This window comes from Hemiscyllium ocellatum, chromosome 5 (genome assembly GCF_020745735.1).
Source record: "Hemiscyllium ocellatum isolate sHemOce1 chromosome 5, sHemOce1.pat.X.cur, whole genome shotgun sequence".
Lineage (NCBI taxonomy): Eukaryota > Metazoa > Chordata > Chondrichthyes > Orectolobiformes > Hemiscylliidae > Hemiscyllium > Hemiscyllium ocellatum.
Window position 1 is genome coordinate 89,958,961 of NC_083405.1, and position 25,658 is coordinate 89,984,618.

At 39.9% G+C, this 25,658-nt stretch overlaps 1 protein-coding gene across 1 annotated transcript in view; it reads left to right on the forward strand.

The window, feature by feature from the left end:
• Positions 1-5,025: 5,025 nt before the first annotated feature.
• Positions 5,026-25,658, forward strand: part of mrc1a (mannose receptor, C type 1a) — a 154,569-nt gene continuing 133,936 nt past the window's right edge. Inside the window, exons 1-3 of the mRNA XM_060824977.1 lie at positions 5,026-5,183; positions 6,828-7,229; positions 12,095-12,265. Of these exons, the coding sequence (XP_060680960.1) occupies positions 5,117-5,183; positions 6,828-7,229; positions 12,095-12,265 (640 nt within the window). The 5' untranslated portion in view covers positions 5,026-5,116. The remainder of the gene's footprint in view (positions 5,184-6,827; positions 7,230-12,094; positions 12,266-25,658) is intronic.

The following is a 25,658-nucleotide window of genomic DNA, read 5'->3' on the forward strand; positions in this document are numbered from 1 at the left end:
CTCCTTTATCACAGCTACTTCACTGCTAATTTTTGTCGAGAACAAAGTTTGTGCACACAGTTCAGTTTTCACAGCATGATGACATCAGATCCACAACTGAACACTTAATTGAATAGAGTAATGAACAAAAGAAATGAGGAAATCTGTCATAAATATGGAATATGCCAATGGAAGGCTGCCTGCAATTTGCAGAAATGTAATCAGAGCTTGTCAATGAAATGTCTCCTGTCATCTGTGGGATTCTGGTATTTGTAAGGTACTGTCTGGACTCTTGCGTTCTCAGCCATTGAGTTTTCAGCTTGAAACAAATCTCTAAAATAAATAAGATACATTACACAGTCTTATTAAAGTGATACCTGAGACCTAACATCCTTCACAATTAAGCATCATGTTACATCGTTGTCGCACCGAGCCTGCAGATAATGCATTAATTAAATATTTCTATTTTATTTCTTTGCAAACTCTAACGTTTACTACAAAATGTTAGTTTGAAACAGTGGTTTAGAGTTAGTTCTTCCATGTTTATTTATAACCATATGCTGGGAATTAAAAACGAGCACCCCTGCCCATTATTTCTAGCATCAAGTGTCTGAAAGATGGATATTTAAGAGTTTACTTGGTGGCGGTGTGGTATGAACATTCCCACCCAGAATATATTTTCAGTGGAAGTGAGAAGATATCAGGGTTGAAGCATGTGGCCACCCTGCTTTATTAATTGCCATTTCTGCCTCTAAGGCCACCATCTCAAGGAACAGATGGTTCAATTCAGTGAAGAGAGAAAAGTGAGAGCTTTTGTTTGAACAGTCTGAGGACCCGGGGAATCATGTGTTGGCTCACACATTTTAACTTGCCTTTGGCCATTGGTCCAATTTGTGTGCTGTGAGGTCCCCTGGGATGTTGGCTGAAAACGTGTTGCTGGAAAAGCGCAGCAGGTCAGGCAGCATCCAAGGAGCAGGAGAGTCGACGTTTCGGGCATGAGCCCTTCTTCAGGAATGCAGCATCTGCAGTCCTCACTTCCTCTGGGATGTTGCCTGGCTTCTTCAGCGAGGCATCAGTAGGCTCCATCCTGGGAGCTTGCTACCTTTCGTCACTTGGGGCTTTTGCTCTTCCTCCCATTGTTTTACTAACTTGTGATCATTTGCTGTAAAGTTAGTATTTTAAATGTGTGATGGACACAGAAGCTGTGGTGTCAATCTCTAAGCTACCGGTAAGCTTGGAAGTGATATCACATTATGTAGAGATGAGAATCATTAACTCAACAGTGCAAGTTTGAGGTCTTCAATCTTCTTAAATAAAGTTCTAATTATTTGTGACCTTCTCTCAACCTTACCACTTGCTTGAGGATAGTGAAATGAACTGGTAGCACGAAAGAAGACATATTAACTTGCAAACTTTGGAAAAGGTTATTTGTAAATTAAGGTACATCATCTGAGGCTTCAATGTACAGGATCCCATGTGTGGAATAAATTCCTTTGAGGAATTGGATAACTGCGTCTGCTTTGATACTTGCAAAATAGTTAATGTCAATCCATCATACAATCAATAACAATAATGAATATTCTTCCCTTGGACATGAATAAATCCATTCCCAGATATTCCTGCAGCTGGAAAGGAAGAAGGCAATAATGGTTCCTTTCACTCATGACTGTTTTTAGCGGAAGGAATGCAATGATATGGGAGTGTAATGTTGAATACTTTGAAGAGTATCAATTGCAATAGCCCCTGGGATATCTAATCTGATGTCGAAGTCTAGTGGGTCCTCAACGAGATAGAGATTCAGAGTACTGGTGTAATATCGCAACATTGGAAAAAGTTTGACCATCTTTCCAGACAATGCTTCCAAACTAAAATTTTGATTTGAAAGCACTCAATATCCCTTTTTGGACTTGTCCTATTTCTTGCAACTTCCCTTCAGTAGCTGGTAGCTTCTGAGTGATTGATGATGTATAAACTTCAACCATCTCAGTGAAGTCCAAGTCTTCTTGTTAAATTCCATAACTTATCATCCTTGTGAATGTGTCAGCTCCTTGGTTTTTTTCTCAGTAGAAACTGCTAAATGAATTATACCCCATGCGTCTAAATCAAAATCATTGGATTCTGGGTAGCAACTTGGGCATTTCTGTCCTGTTCAGAAGAGTGAATAATGAGTTCAATTTTGAACCATAAACCCATTACACAATCTGAAAAAAATTCACGTGCCCATGTTGCTACTAAACCTTTATTCCTTGATTATAACATAGCACCTGTTCTGTCTCTAGTGATGATGCAAAGGCACAGTAGAACTTTTCTGCACTTGGAATAGCACTGCCTCCAGTTCTGTAGATGATGCCGTTGCTACTGATATTGTCATATCAGTATAACTGAAAATGTACTAATATTTTTGAACAGACCAAGGGTTGCACAATCTTTTCAAAAGAATGTTATTGGTCCAAGTTCCAGCAATATTGTTGATCTTGTCCCAGAAGCTGTCACATTGATTTCTTCCAAGTATTCTCGAAGCATGGCCTGCTAGAGTCACCATACCACAGAACCTTTGAAGTTCTGTGACATTCCTATTTGATACAAATTCTCCCATAACTTTTGATTCATATAACTTGACTCACATTTTTCATTTGGATTTAGTCCAACATTCTGCGACTCTGTGGACTGTTCTGCTTCCTTGCTCATTTTTCTTTTCCCCAATGATTCATTTTAGATTTAGTTTGGTTTGGTTCCCTTCAATGTGGAAACAGGCCCTTCGGCCCTACCAGTCCACACCAACCATCCGAAGAGTAACCCACCCAGACCCATTTCCCTCTGACTAATGCACCCAACACTATGGGCAATTTAGCATGGCCAATCCACCTGACCTGCACATCTTTGGACTATAGCTTTGTTTTCACTATCAATGACTTCTAATGTTTTGAATAACTTTCTCTGAGAAGTTACTGGAAAGGCACAATTTCAAGAGATAATGAGCTAAAAGAAAAGTGACCAAAAGGAGTTATGAGCGTAGTCAACAACTGGATTCTTCATCCAGAGGTCATTGCCAGAATCCACTGTTAAACTCCAGTTTGGTAATTAAGATGTTCTTGACGAGTTTTGGCTAGGCTTTCATGCACACATGGATCGGATTAATCTCACCCTCTACTTCGTCATTTAATTAAGTGGTTGTCATGGTTCTTTTGAGCTGGGGAAATGTTCCTGCATCTGCCATTGTACCTGTCCTGTTTCCTGTGGCTTTGGGCCTTTGTTGACTGCTGACAGGTCTCCAGATTTATGGTTAACCTTGCTGTCTTAGTGAATATTCAGAAACAAAAACAGAAATTACTGGAAAATCTCAGCTGGTCTGGCAACATCATAGGTGAGAAATCAGCTTTAACATTTGGATCCAGTGACCCTTCTTCAAAACTGATGGCAGCTAGAAAAAGGTTGGTTTTTAAGCAGAAGATTGAGGGGGAAGGGGGTGGGAGGGAAGGGTTCTGAGGAGTAAATGATAGGTGGAGATAGAACCCAAAAGGCCATCTGCAAGGACTATTGTCTCCGGGACATCCTGGTCCACTCCTTCATTCTTAACATCCACCTCCCCCTACCCTCTCCTCACAGCCCAACTGTACCTTCCCCTGCAACAGCTGCACATTTACTTCCTCCCTCCTCACTATCCAAAGTCCCAAACACACCTTCAATGTGAAGGAGTGCTTTACCTGCACTTCACTCAATCCAGTCTATTATATTTGCTTCTCACTGCGTGATCTCCTCTACATTGAGAAAACAAAGTGTAGACTTGGTGACCACTTTGCAGAATATCTATGTTCTGTCCACAAAAAAAGACCCTGAGCTTTCAGTTACTTGCTACGTCAACATAGCATCCTGTTCCCTGCACAACATCTCTGCCTTAGGCTTGCTGCAGTGTTCCAGTGAAGCTCAGCACCACCTGAAACAATCGCACTTCATTTTCCACTTAGGGAACTCCACAGCTTTCAGGATTCAATATTGACTTCTACAATTTTAGAGTCTGTAAGCCTTCCATGTCCTTACCCTAAGCCCCACACACCAGGCCTTGCTATCACATGGTCTGCTTTTACACACTACCCATTGTTAGCCACTGATAGTCCCCATTAGCAGCTATTCATTCTCCTCGGCTGACTGTTATCCACCCCTTTGTCAGTTGAAGTGTTCTTCTCTCTCTTTAGGCTATATCCCCACCTATCACTTACTCCTTAAATCTCCCACACCCCAGCCTCACCACTAACCTCTGCATATATAAAAAAATTCCTAATTAACATGTGTTCTGAAGAAGAGTTACTGGATTTGAAATGTTAACTCTGATTTCTCTCCACAGACTCTTTCAGACCTGCTGAGATTTTTCAGCAATCTCTGGTTTTGTTTCTCATTTCCAGCATCCACAGTCCTTTTGTTTTTTTTATTTAGTGATTATTCATTTTTATTTTTTGTTTCCCCTCTTAACCTCGAGATTCTCTTCAACTGCTGGCTTTGCAGCTTCTTTTTGCCTTTTCCACAGCCATAATATTTTGTTATGATGTGGAGGTGCTGGACTGGGATGTATTTTTTTTTAACAATATTTTGTTGTGTAGCCAAATTTGGAATTTGAATGTGTGGCATATTGTGCACAAGCTTAGAGCTTCTCTGTGTCTGCCTCTCATTCATGTCTCTGAAGGCATTGTTATGTCATCATTATGTATGCTTCTGACATTAATCTCATTACTAAACAGAATTAATGTACAAAACTCTCTAAAGAGATTAAAAGAATGATTTTTTTTCTGTTCAAGAAGTACTGGAGCAGTGTTTTCAATCACAATAAGGAGAAACATCAAAATAAGTCTGAAACAATTTGCTGCCTGAATGATGTATATCTCATCTCCTGTGACAGGGTAAAGGAAGAGAAATGTAAATATGAAACAAAGCTGATGAAAGCAAATTTTCTTGACTGTATTCCTGTTGTTGATGGCCAATCATGTGACAGGATATTCAACTTGGGCATCCATACTTATCAGCTCAGTCAGTGCTAGGAGTTAGTGCTACTTTTCATTAGGAGTTTCCTTCATCACCAACTACCTTTTATTGGGAAGGCACGATCATTTTAAACCTTGCTACCGAGACAAAACAAAATATTGAAATGCCTATGATGTGTGGAATTTTGTTTGCTGCTTTACTTTGTTTTATTCAAACAGTCAGATGTGGGGGTAAGTTATTTAAGTTTTATTTCTTCTGGTACTTTTTAGTACATCTCTAAGCAACTTTAGAAACGAATAATTCTTTTTACAACTTTCTTCCCCAAGCAGCCTTGCATATTGGAGTTGGCATCGACCTTTGTTTAAAGCTTGCTTTATGGAACAATATCAAAACTCTTACTAATTGAATGGCTGTTTCAGAGACCTAACATAAGCGAGTTACATTGTATGGTCTATATGTGAGCTGTAAATATCAATGAGTCTATAATTACCCATGATGCAACAATTGTTTGCTCTTCTTAGGCTCAAGATTTGTTTTTAGTCAATCTTGCAATGCTGTAGAGTGTTTGCAAGCATTTTAGGCTCAGTACTTTTCAGAAGATGGTTAAGTATATTGTCAGCTTATGATGCTTAAAAATGTGTTGCTGGAAAAGCGCAGCAGGTCAGGCAGCATCAAAGGAACAGAAGAATCGACGTTTTGGGCATAAGCCCTTCTTCAGGCTTATGCCCGAAACGTCGATTCTCCTGTTCCTTTGATGCTGCCTGACCTGTTGCGCTTTTCCAGCAACACATTTTTAAGCATCATAAGCTGACAATATACTTAACCATCTTCTGAAAAGTACTGAGCCTAAAATGCTTGCAAACATTTTCCAGCAACACATTTTTAAGTTCTGATCTACAGCATCTGCAGTCCTCATTTTCTCTCTGTCAGCTTATGTTGCCAAGAAATGAACGTTTACTTGTGAAAGTTTCCTTTGCACAGGTGATTACTTGGAAAGTAAATAAAATTGAGAATAAGTTCTTTATTTAGGGTCAAATCACATTGATTTATGCACAGGCTACAAAATGATGCACTTCAAATGTCTTCCATTAATGAGAGAGAGGCTTGCATTTAGTAAAATTAAGCTTTATTTGGAACATTTACTAAAAAGAACAATATAACTGACTTAATGTTAGAAATGTTTGTATCTACATCTGCAAAGAAGCATAAAATAATTAATGTACAGATATGAAGTATTTAATACTCAATCGCTTGATATCAGATAAAAACAAATAGGATATCAATATAATTCTTAAAATTGGCAGATGGAATTTTAGTAATGGTCTTAAAAATATGCATAGAGTGTGCTATAGAAGATGTTGATGTTTCCCAGCATTATTATCCCAGCTATTTCCTGATATCATTACACTTGCTTGTGTGTTAACTATGAATTAAAATCAGAAGGAGTTGGGTTGAATGAGATGGTAAAAAATATGGTTGACGTAAATGAGAAATCCATTTAAGGTCATGTATAAGTCAACAATGGGCAGATCAAATTATGACTAGCTTTCGGCATTTTGTCAAGCATATGGTACCATTGAAATACTTTTCCATTTTGTCTAATTTTTCTGTGAAAATATTGAAAATACTGAAATTTCTCAGTGGATTAAAAATTGAAGTGCTGCAAGTAAACTGTACAAATAAACCTCATGTAATTGGTCTTGTTGTGTGTTTAGGTGGCATGTAACAGAAAAAGAAATCATTCCAATTTGAGTTAAAATATAGTCATTTTTCATCAAGATAATTTTGAATCATAAAGCAGCAATTTTCTAAAAATGCTGTTTAATTAACAAGATATGAAAAGAAACATAACCATCTTCCTGCTTATGTTTCAGATCCCAACGCTTTCCTAATATATAATCAAGACCATAAGAAGTGTGTGCATGTAGAAAATGAACAGTCTGTATCAGCAAGAAGTTGTGACCCTGCTGCTGAGTCACAGAAATTTAGATGGGTTTCTGGTCAGAGGATTATGAGCATTAAATTCAAACTATGCCTTGGAGTTCCCAGCAAGGTAAACTGGGTTCCAGTAACTCTCTTCCCATGCAATGAAACAAGTGATCTGCAGTCATGGAGATGCAGGAATGACACACTCTTGGCAATTGATGGGGCTGATCTTTACTTCAATTATGGAAATAGGAATGAGAGAAACATTATGCTGTACAGAGGATCGGGGAGTTGGAGCAGGTGGAAAGTTTATGGCACCGTAAATGATCTTTGTTCGATACATTATGAAGGTATGGAAAATTATCTAACAAGTGAATTAAAGAAATTATTTATTGTATCAATACACTTGGGGGAGGCAGTGATCAATTGATATTATCACAAGACTATTAATCCAGAACCTAATGTTCTGGGGACATGGGTTCAGACCCCACCAAGGCAGATGGTAGAATTTGTATTCAATGCATAATCTGGAGTTAAGGGTCTAACGTTAAAGGGCTTTTGCCCGAAATGTCGATTTTCCTGCTCCTATGATGCTGCCTGACCTGCTGTGCTTTTCCAACACCACCCTGATCTGGACTCTGGTTTCCAGCATCTGCAGTCCTCACTTTTGCCTTAAGGGTCTAACGATGACCATGAAAAAAATGTTCAATTATGAGAAAAACCCATCTAGTTCACTAATGTTCTTTAGGGAAGGAAACTGCCATCCTTACCCGATCTGGCCTACATGTGACTCCAGACCCACCGCAATGTGTTTAACTCTTAACTGCCCTCTGGGCATTAGGAATGAGCAATGAGGCTGAGTCAGAGATGGTCGCAGCTCATGAGTGAATATATAGCGAGTCATAGAGATATACAGTGCAGAAATAGACCCTTCGGTCCAACTCATCCATGCTGGCCAGATATCGTAAATGAATCTCGCCCTATTTGCCAGCATTTGGTCACTATCCCTCCAAACCCTTCCTATTCATATACCCAACCAGATGCGTTTAAATGTTGTAATTGTACCAGCATCCACCACTTCATCTGGCAGCTTGTTCTATATACGTACCACCCTCTGCTGGCTGAGGGTTCCTTTTAGATCCCTTTTACATCTCTCCCCTCTCACCTTAAACCTTTGGCCTCTAGTTTTGGAATTCCCCACCCCATGGAAAAGATCTTGTCTATTTACCCAATCCAGGTCCCTCATGATTTTATAAACCTCTGTAAGGTCACGCCTTAACCTCTGATGTTTCAGGGAAAACAGCCCCAACCTATTCAGCTGCTCCCAATAGCTCAAATCCTCCAACTCTGGCAAAATCCTTGTAAATCTTTTCTGAACCCTTTCAAGTTTCAAAATACCCTTTTTATAGCAGAGAGATCAGAACTGCATTCAGCATTCCAAAAGTGGCCTAACCAATGTCCTGTACAGCTGCAACATGACCTCCCAATTCCTATAGGAGAAAGTGAGGACTGCAGATGCTGGAGATCAGAGCTGAAAATGTGTTGCTGGAAAAGCGCAGCAGGTCAGGCAGCATCCAAAGAGCAGGAGAATCGACGTTTCGGGCATGAGCCTTTCTTCTTCCTGAAGAAGGGCTCATGCCCGAAACGTCAATTCTCCCGCTCTTCGGATGCTGCCTGACCTGCTGCGCTTTTCTAGCAACACATTTTCAGCTCCCAACTTCTTTACTCAATGTTCTGATTAAGAAAGGAAAGCATACCAAACGTCACCTTCACTATCCTACCTACCTACGACTCCACTTTCAAGGAACTATGAACCTGTACTCCAATGTCTCTGATCAACAATGCTCCCCAGGACCTTACCATTAAATGTGTAAGTCCTGCCCTGATTTGCCTTTCCAAAATGTAGCACCTCATGTTTATCTAAATTAATCTCCATCTGCCGCTCCTCGGCCCATTGGTCCATCTGATCAAGATCCTATTGCAATCTGAGGTAACCTTCTTCGTTGTCCACCACACCTCATCTGCTAACATACTAGCCAAACCTCCAATGTTCACATTTAAATCATTATATTATAAATGATGAAAAGCAGTTGGCTTAGCATTGATCCTTGTGGCAATCACTGGTGAATGGCCTTCAGTCTGAAAAGCAACCTTCCACCACCATCTTCGAACCAGTTCTGTTTCCACGTATTTAGTTATCCCTAAACATCTAACTTATAATGAAATGTTTGAACTTTTGTGTTGTTATTTGCAGTATCCATGATCATATTTATTATTTGGAATGTTTACTGATGTGTTCTCGCAGTATTCAACTCAAATTATATATTGTTCCCTACTGGGACAGATTGGCAAATGTGTGTGGTGGTCTGGAGTTGGTATGGTATGTAAAATTGGGTGCATTGGTTAAGGCACTATTTCTGTTGCCCCATTCACATTGTCTCGTATTTTATCAGCAACAGATGGCCTAACCAGCTTTGGACTAAATGAGGTCTTTAAATGAACAATTAATGGTCAAGCCAATAACATGTGGGATGCTAGGAGAGGAGATTCTCCTTTAAAGGGTCTCAGTGTCTGATTGATGGACCCAGCATCAGAATGAGACCTTGAGAACTAGTTCCCTTCTTTTCATGCTGAACCCTTTCCTCTCTTTCCATCATTCAACAACTCATCTATGGTCTGGTATCTCTCATTGATCCCTTGAATCAATGCATTACTGGCAGCTGCCTCCACATACCTCGTGATGCTGTGGAGCAGAGGCCTACAGCTCATAGAATCCCTCCAGTGGGGAACCAGGCCCTTCAGCCCAACAAATCTCAACTGTTCCCCTACCCAATTATCCTATATATGCCCCTGACAAATGCACCTAATTTACACATCTCCGAACACGATGGGCAATTTAATATGGGCCAGATCACCTAACCTGCACATCTTTGGACAGTGGGAGGAAACCCATGCAGACACAGGGAGAATATGCAAACTCCACACAGACAGTCGCCCCAGGTTGGAATTGAACATGGGTCCCTGGCCCTGTGAGGCAGCAGTTCTAAAGGAGATGACAGAGGACAGGTTCTCACCAGTTGTAGGGTGAGAACCTCTTCATCTACATTAAATACCAGAGACATCAGTTTGGGATGAGTGTGCATGTTGCTGTTATAATGGCACATTAAATACCAGCCCCTATTAGGGCGGGATGATTATATCTGCTGCTTTTATACACACTTTAACACCTAATCTTATATTAATGTTCCATCAGACAGACACTATTACCATTGAAGAGCTCTTTTAGTAGCTTCATTTTTAATAAGTGATGCAAATGTCAGTCAGTTCTTTGTGTATGGAGAGTTGGATTGCAGCCAGTTTATTGTCTCAGTGTGAAATTTTGGTGTTCAGATTTAAGTGTTTATATTAGCTGCTTTTCAAGCTTCCATAAAAATAACAATTATGTCATTTGTGGTTGAATTTTATTATGCTATTACTTGTAGATCTTGGAATGTAAATAATCCTAGGGTTTTTGTGGAAGAATATGTTACCATAATCTCAGAAACACTGTTAGACCTTACAGTGTATTAATATCCAAACAAAATCTGCTTTAAAAAATTTAAAATATCTGTAATCTTTGTAAATGTCACAATTAACCGAATCAAAATTCTGATATTGCAGCAATATTTTATACAGTCCTCTTAAATGCAAATTAAATATCCACCAAAGATATATTTATCATGAATCATTGTTGAGTTTAGAGTACAAATCCATTTAATTAATCTGAGCACATCTGAATTTGAGGTTCCTGTTTCTAACATTTCAGGTGAGATAAGAAAAAAGATAGAAAGGAGGGTAAGGAATGGAAGTGGAAATTTCAGCAAAGACTTCAATTTTTTGATTAATCATGTGAAATAACTCACGGTGGCTGATATCCAGTCACCAAGTCACCCTTTAGTTACATGTGGAGAGTCCTTGACACAGATCCAGTTCCCTCAGAGCTAGCTCTCAGAGTGAACAGAATGTCTGACACTCCTGTTCTTATCTGTCAGCCAGGGTCCCCTGGTTAGACCAGATTAACAGTCCCAAACAGGGAACTCATAAATCACTACATTATTGTCAATGAGAATGTATTGGAATCACTGGAAAATGCCTTCCACTATCTGGAGTCATACTGGGCACAAAGGAAGATGGTTATAGTTTCTGGTTCAATAAAGAGTGCAGGAAGACATGCTAGAAGCAGCTAAGACATGCTTGAAAAAAATGAAATTAGATTACTTACAGTGTGGAAACAGGCCCTTTGGCCCAACAAGTCCACACCGACCCGCCACCCACCCATACCCCTTACCTAACACTACGGGCAATTTAGCATGGCCAATTCACCTGACCCGCACATCTTTGGACTGTGGAAGGAAACCGGAGCACACCCACACAGACACGGGGAGAACGTGCAAACTCCACACAGTCAGTCACCTGAGGTGAGAATTGAACCCAGGTCCCTGGCGCTGTGAGGCAGCAGTGCTAACCACTGTACTACCGTGCTGCCCGAAACATGGTAAACTACAACACAGGACCACTCATGTGAAAATGGAATGCATCAAATAACAAGAGCTCTGTTGGTAAATAGCCAAGACAAACTCTAAAAATGGCACTTGAAGAAGAAGAGACACATCTTACAGTTTAGGATTAATAATACTAGATAAATTAATAAATAATATGGAGAAAAATATCAGTGTATATTGAAAGAAATTAAATTGATTACAAGGGAAAATAGCAAAAGAAAGAATCAGAGTTTATTTAAAGATTTAAAAGGTAAAAAAGCACATTTAAATAAAGCCGAGAATCAATATTGAATGCCTGAGTACAATTGCAAATGAAGGATGGGAGAAAGTAGACATACTAGAAAGGAGTTTGGAGCAATTATTTAATATAACTTTAGGATGATACTAGTTTTGAAAAATTAAATCTCAAAGTGGAAACCTCACTGCGGTCATTTCTCCTCTTCCATTAAAAAAAAATCAAAGGTTCTGGCCAAAATGTTTTAATCTTCTTAAAATAGACAAATTGTATCATGGGAGTGGAGAATACACGTTGAAACGTATTTGTTCAAGAAGGGGCAGAAGAAACATTTGAGTAATTAGGATTACTAAATTCTATTTAACAATCCAATGGTCTTTAAAGCAACATTTCTAATTATTTTATTTATCAGTTCTTAAGAATTCTGCTTCTCTTTCAGATTTATTTACAATATATGGAAATTCAAATGGACAGCCATGTATATTTCCCTTTAAGTTCCAGAAGAAATGGTATGCAGACTGCACTACTGATGGCAGAACTGATGGTCTCCTATGGTGTGCAACTACTTCAGACTATGCTGATGGCCAATGGGGACTTTGCCCAGTAAAATGTAAGTATACCGAAATATTATCATCAGTTCCATAAATACCTTATTTTAATGCAATCCCCACTGAATGTTGAAATCTCTGCTGCTCTATTTCTTAGACAAAAAGACTTGCACACCAGTGATGCAAGATAATTTATAAAGCAAAATACTGAGTTTCTGAGAAGGGGTTATGCCCAAGACGCCGATTCTCCTGTTCTTCTGATGCTGCCTAACCTGCTGTGCTTTTCCAGCACCACACTTTTCAACTCTGACTCTCCAGCATCTGCAGTCCTCACTTTCTCTCAAATTACTGAGTTAAACAAGTAAAAATACGAGTGTTTTTGAAAATTTATCTATGATCTATCCATCATGTGAATCTGTCATTCAGGACTTTAAACTCCATTTCATAAATCAACAGTCTCTTCAGTGATAACACCATCCTTGGTAAATAAAACTGCTTCTATGTCTCTTTGCCTACTATTGACTTAGACAAATACTGAGAGAGTAATGGATCTAAATATGATGATGATATAAAGCTAAATGGGAATATAAGTCATGAGATCAAGTCATGGTTGGAATTTCCATTACTTACAGAGGCAGGTTTAGCACGCTCCTCTGTACAGATAACAAGGGCCATGGAATGTCTCTATATGGATATTTAACATCGTGGACATTACTTCAATGCATGCAGCTCACACAGTGCAAGATTGTGAATGTGATAGGATTATTGGAAACATGTGCCCCAGCCCTACACCCAAATCACCCAAGAGAAGTGTAATTCGATCATTTAACTACTAATGCTCCCCATTATCAGCTTTTCATTCTCCTGGTGTGTTATCACCCATACCTTTATCCGCCAGCTGTCATTCTCTCTCTCTGGGCTTTGGCTGCACCTACCCACTCATTTCTTTACCCTTGCCTTCTCTCCCTCGCAACCTCCCCCCACCCCATGTCTTCAGCTTACGTACCACGGTACTATCAGTTCTGAAGACGAGTCACTGAATTCAAAACTATAGATAACTCTGCTTTCTCTCCATAGATGGTGCCAGACCTGCTGAGTTTCTCCAGCAATTTCTGTTTCTGTTACTTTTTCAAAAAAATTCTTCATCTCTCAGCATGACCCAAATGCCCCAGGTTTAGCCCTGCCAATCACTGTCATGTGCTGTTCTGCCCTCTGGCTCATACCACCACCTGTCATACACACATACGCACACTTACACTCCTGACTGACTCCTGTGCAACTCCCCAATTGACTTCCTGCAAATGCCCACTCCACGAGTGGCAGTTATGTGCAATTCCAGATGCTGACCCCTATAAGCCTAAGACTGAGACTAGACAACACCCCTGACTATTGCTCCTGACTGATCACAGACCCCCTTGACTTAACTGAGGTCCACTTCAACTTTGAGGTGTGTCATTTGGTTGAAGCAAAAGCAGTGTGTTTACTATGTAATTTGCTAGTACGTGCTGTGTGTATGATGCTGTTATAACACGGTGCTGCATGGCAATATGTCCACCCTTGTCTGAGCACTGCTGACAATCACAACCAACTGCTTGCCTTTATTTCTCCATTAAAGCGCAAGGTAAGGCAGAACTACTCTGAGCATCTAATTTATCAATGAGATGGCAAAGTGCAAAATTGCAAAGCAAGGAAGGCAAAGATGCTTTGATTGTGCAAGTAGGCACGAAGTGAGCATGTGCTAAGTGAGCTTGTGAAAAGCCCCAAGGTGCAATAGGCTCTGATAAATGAGATGGTTGTCTATCCTTGAGCACAAAGCTGTTTGACAGCAGTGTCACAATATAAGGTGTTGGTACACTTCAAAGTGCAACATTGAAATGTATTCTAAGTGAGTTAGAGAAGTTCCATGATGATGTGGTCAGGCAAGTGTGTGTCCAATGCCAACTTTCATGGATGAAAGATGCAAGTGGTCACTGCCCAGGGTGCCTTGGAGACCACTGTCCAAGCTGGGGGCTCAGAGAAGTGAGCAGTAAGCCAGATCAGCCAGGAATTTGCTCTCAATGTCTTGTCAGGATTACTGTTTGAGAATTGAATGCCATATCTTCAAACTTGCATGCGACACTAAGCTGGGTGGCACTGTGTGCTCTGAGAAGGTTGCTAAGAGGCTGCAGGGTGACTTGGACAGACTGGCTGAGTGGGCCAATACTTGATATGTGCAATATAATGTGGATAAATGCGAGGTTATCCACTTTGGTCGCAAAAACAGGAAGGTCGATTATTATCTGAATGGTGGGAAAGGCGAGATGCATCAAGACCTGGATGTCATTGTGGAACAGTCGCTGAAGGTTGGCATACAGGTGCAGCAGGTGATGAGGAAAGCTAATGGCACGGTGGCCTTCATAGTGAGAGGATGTAAGTATAGGGATGTCTGGCTGCAGTTATACAGGGTTTTGGTGAGGCCACATCTTGAGTATTGTGTACAGTTTTGGACTCCTGGACTGAGGAAGGATATTCTTGCTATTGAGGGAGTCCATGGATGGCTAACCAGACTAATTCCCGGGATGGCAGGATGACATTTGAAGAAAAACTGGATTGACTTGCCTTGTATTCACTACAATTTAGAAGAATGAGGGATGATCTCATAGAAACATATAAAATCCTGATGGGACTGGACAGGCGAAATGCAGGAAGAATGTTCTTGATGTTGGGGAAGTCCAGAACAAAGGGTCACAGTTTAAGAATAAGGGGTAAGCCATTCAGAACTGATTTGAGGAAGAATTTCTTCACTCAGAGAGGTGTGAACCTATGGAGTTCTCTACCACAGAAAGCCAGTTCATTAGATACATTCACGAGGGAGCTGGGCATAACCCTGTGGGTTAGACAGATTAAGGGGTGTTGGGAGAGGGTGGGCGTAGGATACAGAAATTGCATAATTGGTCATGATCATATTGAACAGTGGTGCAGGCTCAAAGAGTCAAATGACCTATTCCTGCATACATTTTCTATGTTTCAATGTTTCTCTCTGCTGTGACAAAAAATAGAAAACTGCTTATAAATGCACCGAGATTAGGTACCAATAAAATGGAAATATATGCAAGTAGGCCACTCGCTGTTCATGGGTTAGATTCGTCTAAATTTCTTTCATTTTTCCAATCTCACCACATTTTTCCAATTGATTCACCATTCCCACTTCGTTCAGGGCTTGGAAAAATCCAATTAATTGTAAGGTAACAGCACCTTCATCACCTCAAAAACAGGAAAAGTCCTGCAAAAGGACATTTGCCAGAGAACTGGAAATTACATGATAAAGAAAATGCTGAATGAGTTAAAGATACAGGATAAAAGATAGAGAAGACATTCTTCAGTCAGGTTAAAGAGAATCAATTAGACTCTGGACAATCAACACCATAGTCCTTGGATTAGAAATGCAATTTAAACTCAGCAGAGGGGCAGCTGTGTTATAGCTGTTACTGCGCAATGGCTGAAGTCTGTGAGAGTCAGAGCTGCTAACTTCAAACTCCAAGGTTCAGAAACCACAAGTCTCTATGGCAGTGGCTGAAAGCATATCTTAAAGCAAACACAGATTGAAGTAATAGTGGATATTTAAAAGCATTTGAAAGAGAGGCAGGTAACATTTGAAAAATGAGAAATGAAAGGGGCACAGGAAAATTACTGTGATGAATTTGTTTAGAAAAGTAGCGTTGGGACAGTAGGATGAATAGCTTTTAACTGTAAGGTAAAAACCTGTACTTGTATGATGCTGTGTGTGTTTTCCTTAAAGTTATCCTATCGGATAGTTCAGCTGTTATTTCCTGTTTTCTTCCGTTGATGATGTTAGCTTCAGTTAATAGCATTTGAAGTTAAAAAGTGGTGCCTTATCATAGCTATTCCATAAGCAGAATGCTTCATGCTTCACTTGAAGGTCATTTCGTTGGCACATTAGCTATTGTCCACCATTGTCTTTCAAAGCCACTTTCATTAAATCTGTAAGCAGCTGTGAAGCAGCATGAGTAAATTAATGACATAGAAAATAAAGTGTTCAGAGGCATGTTCTTGTTATAAATGTTAATAAAGCCTAGGAAAATGTATACAAATGATCAGTAAATATGTTTGCTCTTTTGTAGCCTCTGCACATCTCATGTTTGGAATTATTAATCAGGTTATTACAGTTTACAGTGCAGCTCACTTTTTATTGCTGATGAACTTTACTTATTTAATATGGTAGACTTGTTTAATATATTGCCTTTAGATATAGTGAAAAGTGGATAATGTTGCCATGTTCAGCCACCATCTTGGATTTCAGAATAAACTACTGAACAATAATAATTATTAATATTATCTATATAGACATATACGATTGAAATTATTCTTCTAATAACAAAGATGAACGCATATGAGTCCACACGTTACCCCTCAACAACATCATTAGAAAATATTGTGACAATTCCATACTTAGGATTTAAATCTACCTCTCGATTCTTCCATGTTCTTTCAATTATCTGACAGTTTGTCCAGAATCCCACATTGCAAGAGTACTAATCTAAACTCCTATTCTGTGAACATTTCTGATGTACAGTTGACATGTTTGCTAAATTTGAATCCACAGCTGTATGGATGAATTTCTTTTCACATAGTAATGTATTCCATCCTTTGCTTTAATTCACCTTTGACACTGGAGCAGTCAAATGAGCTCATTTTCCTTGAAGTCCTGAGAAACCAGCAAGCGGTCTCTGCTACTGTCTATCGCAAACCAGCCTTCACTGGTCAGCGTGCATATTGGAATTCCCACTGTTCTATGTGCTGGAAGACTGGCCTTTTCGGCACCCTTGTAAATAGGGCCCAAGCCATTCATTCACTGTGCAAATTTGATGCTGAAATAGGCCTCATCAAAACTATCCTGCAGAATAACAGCTGTCCTTATCAAGTAATTTCTTGCTCTATACAGCACAAACTCATGAACCGCCCTAAGGTGATCACTGCAGTCTGAAATGTGCCTGGTCAGCTTCAGGTTGGGTTATTTATCTCAAAAGTTTGAGCTACGGGAGAAGCTAGTAGCAATTCATGTCTTATTTGCCAGAAACGGATGCTGCAGTCAAGCCAAAGAGTTGTTCTGCTTCTCACACAAATGAATCATGTAGTATATGAATTTCAGTGTGGATGTGCTGCGAGGTATAAAGGCTATTGATCCCAAAGACTGTCAGAAATTTCAAGCAGCTTGTGCCTTCAGCTGTTTGCAACTGGCAAAGGGTTGACCATAACCAACCAACCCTTGCTTTCACAACTGAATACATATTGATTGATGTTTGATTTGATTATATGATTGGTCAACAATAGTTAAACAATCTCGAGTGAGCTAAGAATTACTCTGACAACCAACTTAGGCATGTCAGTCAAGCTCACCATATAGCACGCTTGTGCATAATGAAAGCTACATATGTTAATACACAGGGACCTGTTCTTTGCAGCCTGAGAAAAAAACACATATAAATGTCGCACCTGTTTCAGCTCAACAAAATGGATGATTGCCTTTCTCTGGATCAATTCTCAGAGTAATGCAATGATCAATCATGGTAAACATACCTAATTTAAAATTTAAACAAAGCTGGTGATCAAACTCTACTTAGAAACTAATAAGCTCTTCTCATATAGTATTATTTTTTTTCTCTTTACATTGGTAGTTCTTTTGAATTGAACTGATGAAAACAAAACAAATACTTTGACAGCATGCATCTTTTTCCAGCAATACTCAAATTAAATATGAGGACACCAGAAGTCATTATTTTCAGTTCCTGCCCAAAACTCTGTCAGCTACAAATTTCCTCCTGGCAATGTTTAAACCTGGTCCAAAATCTTGGTGCCATATTGTGTCAGGATCCTTCCTTTTGCTGGCTCTCTGTGAGAAGCATCGTTTGGGTCTGGTTTTAAAGTGGTTCAGATAATTAAAGCCTTTCCTCCCTGGATTGCTTCTTTGACAATAGGATGTGCTGCATCTGGGGAGTCAAGATGGCGGTGATTTAAGAGGTCTGCCTTGTTGATCTTTGCACCACAATCCAGGCAAAATGGTACTTTCACCCTCCCCTTACTTGGCATTTTTGTAAAAATTGGCAGTGTAAAGTCCCCAGACTCTCTAAATATCACTTTGAATGTTCAGAGAAAGGGGCTGAGTAGATTGCAACATGTAGACCATCCCTGTAGCAACTGACCAGCCTGTGGCCGCAGCACCAACTCACGCAGAGGCTCCTTTGAACTTACCGAAGTAGCAGAGTTTGATCTCGGAGTTTGACAAACTCTGAGAGAGGATTGAATTCGCACTGGAGGAGTCCTGGCCCAGAGTGGAACCGATCTCGGCCATGATACAAAAGCATGAGCAGGAGATCCAACATTCTGGGCAGTGCATGGAGGAGGTGCAGCAGTGTACTGCAGCATCAGAGACCACAGTGGAATCCTTGGCATGGTGGATTCAGACTCTGGAAAAACAGGTGCGGGCCTTGATCGAGCAGGTCGACGATCTTGAAAATCGAGGTCGGAGAAAAAATGTCTGCATTATCGGGTTGCCAGAACAAGAGGAGGGAGATCAGCTGGTTAGCTTCCTGGAGCAATGGCTCCCACAGCTCCTGGGACTGGGAGCCGAATCGGGCCAGGTGCAAGTTGAGCGGGCTCACCGGATTGCGGTGCGCTGACCTGGACCGGACCAGTACCCCCACCCAATCCGAGTGTGATTTCAGTGTTACACAGACAAACAAATTGTTTTGGAAGTTTCCAGAAAGCTGGGGAAAGATGCAGAGTCCTATCTATAAGGGGTTGAAAATCATGAATTTTGAAAGACTTTTCTAGGGCTGTGACCCAAAGAGACTTGAACATTCAATATTCTGTAAGGTATCCAGCAGTGTTGCACTTCAGCCATGGAGAGTCCTTGCATAGTTTTGATTCAGCAGAGAAGGCAAAAGTTTTCCTAGATATTTTATAATAGACTGGTTGAATCAAATACTATGGTAAGTAGTATTCCCTTTATTCTCTCTGTTGTTTATTTTGTTTGCCTGGCTTTGTTTCTGCAATATGTCAGGTAGGATTTTTTTCCTTTCTTGTTATTTTTGTGAGTCCCTTTTATCTCTTTGTTTTGGTTGGGGCGGTCATTTCTTTTATTGATAACAAGCGGTGTAGATGTATGGGTGGAATGGGTTGGATGCCCACTTTTAATTTCCATTTGTATAAGATATATGTTTTCTTTGTTTCGTTTTGCCTGGGTTTGGGGTGTGCTTCAGCTGGAAGGAGCCTTGGAGGTGTTAATGAGTAAGGTGAGTGCTCCCTGTGGCCAAAGGGGTAAGTCTCCAGTTATTTGATTTTGTTCATTTTCAGAGTAGTTATTAGAATTTTTGCTTTGGTAGTATTTGTAGTTTTTTATAGATTTTGTGAATCTTGTCTTCACCTGGCACATTATGAGTAGGGTTCTTCCTCTTGGGGGATCACAGACTGCTTTAGACAGTTGTGGCTGATTGTTCATTTAGATGGTATACCTGGAACATAAAGGGGAGTCACTCACCGGTTAAAAGAAAGAAAGTGCTCTTGAGTCTCAGAAAGGAGAGGGTCGATGTTGCTCCACTACAAGAAACTCACTTAGATGATAAGGAGCATCTAAATTTAAAGCAGGGATGGTTCGGCTGGGTGTTTTTCTCATCTTTTAATTCCAAAAACAGAGGAGTGGCTATACTAATACAGAAGAATATACCATTCCAGTTGATAGACCAAATTAAGGATGAGCATGGGTGATTTGTGGTCCTCAAAGCCCTAATACATGGGGAGGAGTATGGCATTTTGAATGTCTACTTTGGCCCCGGCACATGTCCTCAAATCTTTAACTGATGCACTTTCCAGCTGATGGCGCTTGGTGTGCGCCACACGATTATAAGGGGAGACTTGATGCCAACGGGTCTTTCAGGCATCTCCCCACAATCCAAATAATTAGTAGACCTATGTGCGGAGTTGGGGCTCATGGATGTGTGGTGATGACTTCACCCTAAGGGAAGGGATTTTAGTTTCTTCTCCAACCCACACAAGTGCCACAGAAGGATCAATGTGTTTTATGCCCCGCCGACATTTTTTGGATTCGGTACGAACCTGTAAGATTGGGAATATAGCCATTTCAGTCCATGTGGCAGTAAATTTGGAGGTTGAGATCGGGGTAACAGGACAGATATGTGGCATGGGCAGATGGATTCTTTTCACTTGAAAGTCAGTAAGTTCATTGAGTATTTCACCAGGGAGTTTAAGACTTTCTGGGATATTAATGCGGGTACAGCCAGTAACCCATCGGTACTCTGGGAGACTGCCAAGGCCTATTCAAGGGGTATAATTATCTCGCACTCAGCGACCTGGAGGAGTCAGAGAGGAGAACAACAACGTATAATTGAGGTTCGGTTGAAGGCAGCTGAGTCAGCATATTATGACAGACCATCTGTGACTAGGTTACAGCAGATTAGCCCTTTTTCAAAAAGGGAGGGGAGACAGCATGTATGAAATTATAGAATAGATGCTTTAACATCTGTTGTTGGGAAATTATTAGAATCTGTTATTAAGGAAGTAATAATAAGGCATTTAGAAAGTCAAATGCAGTCCATCAGAATCAGTATGATTTTATGAAGGGTAAATCATGTTTGAAGCTGTAACAAGCAAAGTGAATAACAGGGATCCTGTAGATGTAGTATATTTGGAGCTCCGGAGCACATTGATGAGGTGTTGCACAAAAGGTTAATATAAAAATAAGATCACGTGATTCGGGATAAATTATTTGCTTGGCTAGCAGATTGTCTAACCAAAGGAAAGGTGTGAATTGGGATAAATTGTTTTTTTTCTGGTTGGCAAGATGTAATTAGTGGAGTGCTACAGGGTTCAGTTCTATATTTCCAATCTATATTAATAGCTTGGATATAGGGATACAAAGTATGATAGCCAAATTTGCAGATGACACTAAAATAGGTTGGAAGGTAAGTTGCAATAAAGAAACAAGAAATTTACAAATAGAAATGGATCAGTTAGGCGAATGGACAAAAATTTGAAATATGCAGTTTAATGTGGATAAATATGAAGCTATACATTTTGGTCAGAAGAATAGGAAGGCAACCTATTATCTAATTAGAGAGAAAGTGCTTCGGTGCATAGGGATCTGGATGACCTTGTGTATGATTTATGGAAATGGCAGATGCAGGTACAACAAGTCATAAGGAAGGCAATGAATTTTGTAATTTATTGTTAAAGGAAATGGCTTTAAAAATAGCATGGTATTGTTGCAAATGTACAAGGTAATAGTGAGTCTGCACCTTGCAAGTTATGGAATTTTGGTTTTACTTGTCCATATTAAAGAGGAAACGCATAAAGGTGGATAAATACCCAGGACCTGATCAGGTGTACCCAAGAACTCTGTGGGAAGCTAGAGAAGTGATTGCTGAGCCTTTGCTGAGATATTTGTATCATCGATAGTCACAGGTGAGGTGATGGAAAACTGGAGGTTGACTAACATAGTGCTACTGTTTAAGAAAGGTGGTAACGACAAACCAGGGAACTATAGACCAGTGAGCCTGATGTCAGTGGTAGGCAAGTTATTGGAGGGAATCCTGAGGGACAGGATATACATGTATTTGGAAAGGCAAGGACTGATTAGGGGTAGTCAACATGGCTTTGTGCATGGGAAATCATGTCTCACAAACTTGATTGAGTTTTTTGAAGAAGTAACAAAACGGGTTAATGAGGGCAGAGCAGTAGATGTGATATATATGGACTTCAGTAAGGCATTCAACAAGGTTCCCCATGGGAGACTGATTAGCAAGGTTAGATCTCATGGAATAAAGGGAGAACTAGCCATTTGGATACAGAACTGGTTGAAAGGTGGAAGACAGAGGGTGGTGGTGGAGGGTTGTTTTTCAGACTGGAGGCTTGTGACCACTGGAGTACCATAAGGATAGGTGCTGGGACCTCTACTTTTTGTCATTTACATCAATGATTTGGATGTAAGCATAAGAGGTACAGTTAGTAAGTTTGCAGATGACACCAAAATTGGAGGTGTAGTGGACAGCGAAGAAGGTTACCTCAGATTAAAACAGGATCTTGACTAGATGGGCCAATGGGCTGAGAAGTAGCAGATGGAGATTAATTCAGATAAACACGAGGTGCTGCATTTTGGGAAAGAAAATCTTAGCAGGACTTATACACTTAATGGTAAGGTCCTAGGGAGTGTTGCTGAACAAAGAGACCTTGGAGTACAGGTTCATAGCTCCTTGAAAGTGGAGTTGCAGGTAGATAGGATAGTGAAGAATGCTTTTGGTATGCTTTCCTTTATTGGTCAGAGTATTGAGTACAAGCATTGGGAGGTCATGTTGCGGCTGTACAGGACATTAGTTAGGCCACTGTTGGAATATTGCGTGCAATTCTGGTCTCCTTCCTACCGGAAAGATGTTGTGAAACTTGAAAGGGTTCAGAAAAGATTTACAAGGATGTTGCCAGGGTTGGAGGATTTGAGCTACAGAGAGAGGCTGAACAGGCTGGAGTTGTTTTCCCTGGAGCATTGGAGGCTGAGGGGCGACCTTATAGAGGTTTATAAAATCATGAGGGGCATGGATAGGGTAAATAGACAAAGTCTTTTCCCTAGGGTCGGGGAGTCCAGAACTAGAGGGCATAGGATTAGGCTGAGAGGGGAAAGATATAAAAGAGACCTAAGGGGCAATGTTTTCACACAGAGGGTGGTACGTGTATGGAATGAGCTGCCAGAGGAAGTGGTGGAGGCTGGTACAATTGCAACATTTAAGAGGCATTTGGATGGGTATATGAATAGGAAGGGTTTAAAGGGATATGGGCTGGGTGCTGGCAGGTGAGACTAGATTGGGTTGGGATATCTAGTCAGCATGGACGGGTTGTACATCTTTATGACACTATGACTCTACTTAAGGAAGAATGTAGTTGCGTTGGAGGCAGTTCAGAGGAGATAAACTAGATTGATTCCAGAGATAAGTTAAGACATATACATTCTGAGATTTAGAAGACTGAGGAGAGATTGATTTAAGGTATGTAAGATGCTAAAGGGGATTGACAAAGTAGTCTTGAAGAGGATGTTTCCTCATTTGAGGCAATCTTGAAAAAAAGGTCATAATATTCAGTTAACTGAAATGAGGAAGAATTACTTCTCTCAAAAGATCACGAATCTAAAAAGTCACTACCTCAGAGTATGGCAGATATTGGGACATTGAGTAAATTTAAATAGGATATAGATTTTTAGTTAGTAATAGGTTAAAGAGTTATGGAGAATGAATGGGAATGCAGAGCTGAGGCAGGGATGAGATGAGCCATGATTATATTAAATGATGGAGCAGGCATTAAAGGCTGAATTGTCTACTCCTGCTCTGAGTTGTTACATTCTTGCAGTATTAACATTGTGTGCAGCACCCCATTGAATGACATTTAGAAATCCAAGTATCCATCTAACTTCATTAACTAATAGTTCACCTTCATCTACTCTATATGTTATATCCTCAAAGATCTCTAATACGTTTGTCAAACTTAATGACATTTGTATAAAATCATGTAACTTTGTTTAATCATGCTCTGAGTTTCTAAAGTGCATTGTTTTTTTTTAAAGATATTTTTATTAGAAATTTAATATTTTGACAGATTTACAAAAATAAACAGAACTTTCAAGCACAAACATTAATATAAAAATAGATCTTAAATATATAATCATCAAAATTCAAAGGAATGATACTAAAGAAGAAAGAAAAACAATGAAACTCAGTTAACTACTAATCTAATCCACTAAAGTGCATTGTTAAGATTTCTTTGATAATAGATTCTAACACTTTTCCAAAAACTGAAGTTAGGCTAATTGGCCATTTTTTCTTTAATTTTCTATCTCTCTGCTTTCTTCAACAGCAACTTTACATGTGCTAACTTCCAACCTGTTGGGAACATTTTGGACAATCCCTGCTTTTAAGAGACCACTATTTACTTTAGCTACCCTGTTTCTTTCTTTCTATGCACTTCCCAAAACTCCGAAACCAATTTTATTTCTGGCTAGTTTACTCTCATATTTTAACTTTTTCCCTTTTGAATCAACTTTTTGATAACATGTTACAGCTTTGCTTTGTGTGAGAGTGGTACTCTCAATTTGCTGATGTAGCGGCTGTGTGTGCTACTGTTCAAGCCAGATAGAGGAAGTGAGGGTATAGATATAAATCATCTAATTCAATTACAAAGCAGGTTGGAAGGAGTGAGTGCCCTACCCCTGTTAGAATGTTCCTATATAATCAAAGAAATGAGTCCTATTTTCCAGCTGTTGATCCTTATAAGTTAAGCATTTAAGTGAGTAACCAAATTTTTTCCATGTACAGCAAGGATTTCTGCTTCCAGGACCGATTCATTCTGTGTTCCAGATACATCCCCCCACCAAGGACTGGGTGAAAAGAGTTGCCTTAGTTCCTCTCTAATTCGGTGATCAAATGCTTTACAATTATGTTCCTAGTTATTGACTGTTTTTGCTAAATGATATAACTGTTTACATTAAGTTAGCAAGATCATTGATTACTATATAATCTGCAATAAATCTCCTCTCAGCCTCCTTAGCTCCAAGGATCAAACTCCAGCCAGAGTAACATTTTCTAGTTCTGCCAATGTTCGTCTCCACTGCATCTGCTCTATGGTGGTCACATAACTGACTAGAATTTTAATTAATTTTGGTCTAACTAGTGTTTTATCTGTGTTGAGGATAATTACCTTGCTTTTGTCCATTCCTTGATTACTAAGACTATATCAAATGCATTCTTAACTATGTTTTCTACCCGTGTTACTACTTTCAGGCTTCTTTGGGCATATACTTCTATGCCCTTCAACTCTTATACACTTCCGAATGTCCTATCACTTCATCAAAGATCCTGATACAACACCTTCCAAACCCATGACCACTTCCATCTAGAAGTAGCAGATAGATCATAACATCATCACCTGGAAGTTCCCCTCCAAGCCAGTCACCATCCTGATTTGGAAATATATCACCATTCCTTCAGTGTCATTGGGTCAAAGTCCTGAAATTCCTGACCGAACAACATGTGGGTCAACCTAAAGCACATGGATTGCAGTTGTTTAAGCAGTTCACCACCATCTTCTCAATAACAGACAATAAATGCTGGCCTAGCCAGTGATGCTCACGTCCCACAAGTCATAGAGTCATAGAGATGTACAGCACAGAAACAGACTCTGTGGCCCAACTTGTCCATGCCAACCAGGTATCCGAAATCAATCTAGTCCCATTAGCGAGCACTTGGCTCATATCCTTCTAAATCCTTCCTATTCATATACCCATCCTGATGTCATTTGAATGTTGCAATTATACCAACCTTCACCACTTCCTCTGGCAGCTCATTCCATGCACACACCAGCCTCTGCATGAAAATGTTGCCCCTGAGGTCCATTTTCAATATT